This window comes from Adiantum capillus-veneris, chromosome 18, assembly GCF_014529385.1.
Source record: "Adiantum capillus-veneris isolate H3 chromosome 18, ASM1452938v2, whole genome shotgun sequence".
Lineage (NCBI taxonomy): Eukaryota > Viridiplantae > Streptophyta > Polypodiopsida > Polypodiales > Pteridaceae > Adiantum > Adiantum capillus-veneris.
In genome coordinates, this window is record NC_140948.1 from 123,728,564 (window position 1) to 123,732,580 (window position 4,017).

The window sequence follows — 4,017 nt, forward strand, 5'->3', positions numbered from 1 at the left end:
ATTGGCGAATGTTCCAAGGATCAATCTGAGACGGATGAAGACTCGAGGCTTGGCCAGCATATTGTGCATGAATTCAAAACTCGGTGTCCCCATTAAAGAAGAGGGGTTCCTGTTTTGCGAACATATATAGACTTTCAAGCATTGCATGCTGCCTGATTGTGAAATTCTACCATCAGAAACAAGCGAACGAGACGAGTCAGCAACGCATGCCAAAGTCTAGTCATGTGTTAATGTGGCAAATTTATGATACATAGGAGCGCCCAAGAGTTCCTTGATTCTCTTCTTTTGATTGCTGTCAAAATATACAGAGAGAGCCCTGCTATATGGAATACCTAATGCCTGGCACAGTCTTCCTCACTACATCAATACAGTTTCGAGTGTCTACTTTTCAATGTACAGTTTCAGTTATCAGTTTCCAGTACTCTCTTTCCAGCTCACTCAAGTCTAACCCCCAACCTGGAATAGCTGTCTAGCTCATTCCATTTTGGCGATCACGGTGGGACTGCTATATGAAATCACAATACCGAATGCCTGGCACAGTCTTCCTCACCTCCAACCATACAATGAGTGCATCTGCTTTGGATGACGAAAGAAGTACATCAGGCGCCTTGAAGTGGAAGAGGAGCATGGAAACTTTTAGCAGAATGGCCATCAACTTCAGATCACTTGAGGGTACTGAGGGTCTGTGCTCCAACCGAGCTCTTGCAAAGGACTCCAACATTTGAGCCACTTGATCTTCAAGCATTGCAAATATGATAGTTGTTTCTGAGTGCATTAAGTAGATTCTGTGCAGCATGGCAAGGATTGGATATAGTTGTGAGCAAAATTCCTCCAGTCCTGATCCAGTTGTAAAACTCTCAAAGTCCTTGATGAGAGACTTAAACAGGCCGGCTGTAATGGCTCGCTTTCTGATAGCGGGATCATCAGATATTACTACTGATAACTCAGGTAGTAAGTAACCAGCAAAAGTACTAGTGTCATTACAATCCCCAGCCAAAGCTTTGTCTAGGTCTTCTAGCAATGACATGACATCCATTAGCTGCTTGTGGTTGCAAGAGTAGAACCGTGAATCGACGTTGCACATGCATGCTCTTCTAGTATCAAGGACAACTTCAGCCACCCATATAATTCCTTCAGGTAGGTGCAAGTAACTTGTATCCTTAAAAAGAAAAGAAGGCCGCAAGCGATTGTACCAAATCGTTTTAGCCTTGGTCATTTCAGCCAGGTATGACAAGAGAATGAGGAAGGCAAGAAGCATAGCACCACACAATTTGTACACTAAGACGCAGCCTACCAATACCAGGCCTTCCACACCTTTGACGACAAGCTCCCACGAGGATGATGATGGCTGCAACGGAAGGCCAGCCACAATAAGAACCTTTGCAAACAAGCCCATCTCAGAGAACCACTGTGCCATATCCAGCTGGCCAATGCTACTCATGAATACTAGCCTCTCTAACAAAATAGGGATGCCAACTATGCTGAACACCACCAGAATTATGTTTGAGAAAGTAGACAAATGAGCAGCTAACCCCACAGCTGAAAGAACTGAGAAGGCAGTGATAGCAGCTATGGCCATCACAACAATCCAAAACAGGTAGATATCCCATCTTTCTAGACGTCTTCTTAAATTTGTGCGGTAGAGTTTTTTGGTCAGTTCAGCAAAGCGATCTTCCACCTCTGGCCTTGTGCATGGATCACTCGGATAGCCCATGTGTCTCATAGATTCTGGTGATCCTTCTACTGGCCAGTTAGGCCAACAATACCTGTTGTTAAGGATGTCCATAAGCCTCCAATGATCAAAAGGGCCAAAAGTGGCATTGAAATCTTCGTACAGCGCCTCCCAGTACTGCACCTCAAATAGCTTGATAGAGGCTTGTCTATGGAACCACTCCAACCGCTTTCTCTCTTGGTCGCGGCAGCTGATCTCTTCATGACAGCTTCTCCATATCCAAAACACCTCATTAGTCCTGCTCACGCAGACGAGGAGGGCTAGAGGTACCATATAATGCCAATGCCAGATCTGTGCTTGTGTGGGGAGGGTCATGTAGAAGAAAAACTCAGCAAATCTGCAGGAGATCCGATTGGACAGGGCCAATTCAGGGGCGTGCTGCGGTCTGGGGAACACCAATCTCAAAGCCATACCTATGGAAAATGTGAGCAGGACAAGCCGTGGGTGGCGGTGGTCAATCAGGGATAGGACAAACGCTGCGCGTGTGATCTGGGACGGGCAGATCACATAACGAAGAAGCCATTGCTGAAGCCCTGTGGCCTCACAAAACACGGCTATGAAATACAGGCATGGGATGAAGAGGGAGAAGGTGTACCAGTCGGTGCCCACCAGGTCGGAGGTGGGCACCTGGGAGCCGCTCACTGCCTGAATGAGGTTGGCGAAGGTGCCGCCGAAGAACTGGGCAAAGCGCAGGAGGAGGAAGGGAGCCCAGCCAAAGCGTATGACCAGCACCACCACCACGATCAGAGCAGCAAACAGGACATAGGAAACGGGCTTCATAGCCTCTTCTGCTCCCAGGATTGCATGCCTTGATCTTTCGAGAGAGAGAGAGAGAGTCAAAACACACAGACCTCTCATCGAGAATGGACGGGTCCGTCCAACGCGCAGCCCACTGCCACCTGCTACACAGGTTCGCCGATGAATCGGTCAAAGCCCATTTGATCCACTGTGCGATTGAAAGAAACTTCCATATACTCTACTATGTACTTCTATAAGAGCTGGGTCGCACCCAGTGTGAGCAGGGGGATGTACAAAAAGAATATTACCAACAAAGGAAAGTGCGTGTTTTCTTCTAGATTTGTAAGAGACCCTGCTATCTTTCTACTAGCACTTGGAAAAAGCATGGTATTAAGCTATTTTTTCTGGCGAGGCCTTTCTCTGCTTATTTCACGATAAATTTCCTCAATAGAACGCCTCCACTGCAGCGCAATTCTTTCCAACCGCTGCTGCTTTTCACCACCATTTGCTTGTGGGTGCGACCTGTTGGTGTCCTCCTCCCCACACACCTTGCTCGCACATGGTATGTATGTATAGAATTTACTATAATTATGTAAGGTGAAGCTTCATTTTAGCATTCTAAAACAATAGAATGCAACAAAGTCAACACATGTAAGGATGTGAAATGAAAGGTGAAGTAAAAAGATTCATTTAATATTTTTAAAACCAAAACAAAATTTAAGGTAAGTCTCAATCATAGCTGAAAACATTGAAAGTATGCCTAGCTCAACTCTCCTCTAAGGCTTCTTTTAGAAAGCAAAACAGAACTCATCAATATATATATACATATATATATATATGTGTGTGTGTGTGTGTGTGTGTGCGCGCATGTGTGTATGTGTGTGTGTATAAATACGTGAGTGTGTGTGTGTGTGTATGTATCTATAGAATTTACTAGAATTATGCAAGGTGAAGCTTCACTTTAACATTATAAAACAATAGAGTGCAAGAAAGGTCAAGACATGTCATATATGAAACTAGTATGTGACCCGCGCGTTGCTGCGGCCAAGGGGTATGGTTCAATTTTGGGTACCCCTCCCCTCCTCTTTAAGCTGACAACATGTGCAAGTATTTTTTATGCCTTCAATTCAAGGTAATGATAGCCATATCTTAAATACTTCATTATCTGCAATAAAATTTTGCATCCTTTGTTGTATTGCTCTAAATCACATCAAATTTGTGTCACAATAGAAAATGCATAGAGAATTGAATCATGAACTAAAAAGATTACACGCATTGGAGCTAGAGAGAGAGAGAGAGAGAGAGAGAGAGAGAGAGAGAGAGAGAGAGAGAGAGAGAGAAGAGTAGAAGAACATGGCTTCTAATTTTATGGCGAGAGAGAGAGAGACAGGGAGAGGGAGATTAAAACAAAAACAACAATCCACTCCATTACTATAAGTAGTCTCTTTAAGCATAACTTGCAATTGGTCTCTTAAACAAAAAGTTTTTTGAAAGCCACTAAATCTTAACTGACAAAAAGCTTGTGACTTCAAAACGACAATCTGCAA

The 4,017-nt window shown here is 44.2% G+C and overlaps 1 protein-coding gene across 1 annotated transcript; it reads right to left on the reverse strand.

The window, feature by feature from the left end:
• Positions 1 to 205: 205 nt before the first annotated feature.
• LOC147436349 (uncharacterized) lies at positions 206 to 2,684 on the reverse strand. Its single transcript, XM_086488146.1, has one exon. The coding sequence runs from the start codon at positions 2,588 to 2,590 to the stop codon at positions 506 to 508; it is 2,085 nt and encodes a 694-aa protein (XP_086344272.1). The 5' UTR covers positions 2,591 to 2,684; the 3' UTR covers positions 206 to 505.
• Between the last annotated feature and the right edge of the window lie 1,333 nt (positions 2,685 to 4,017).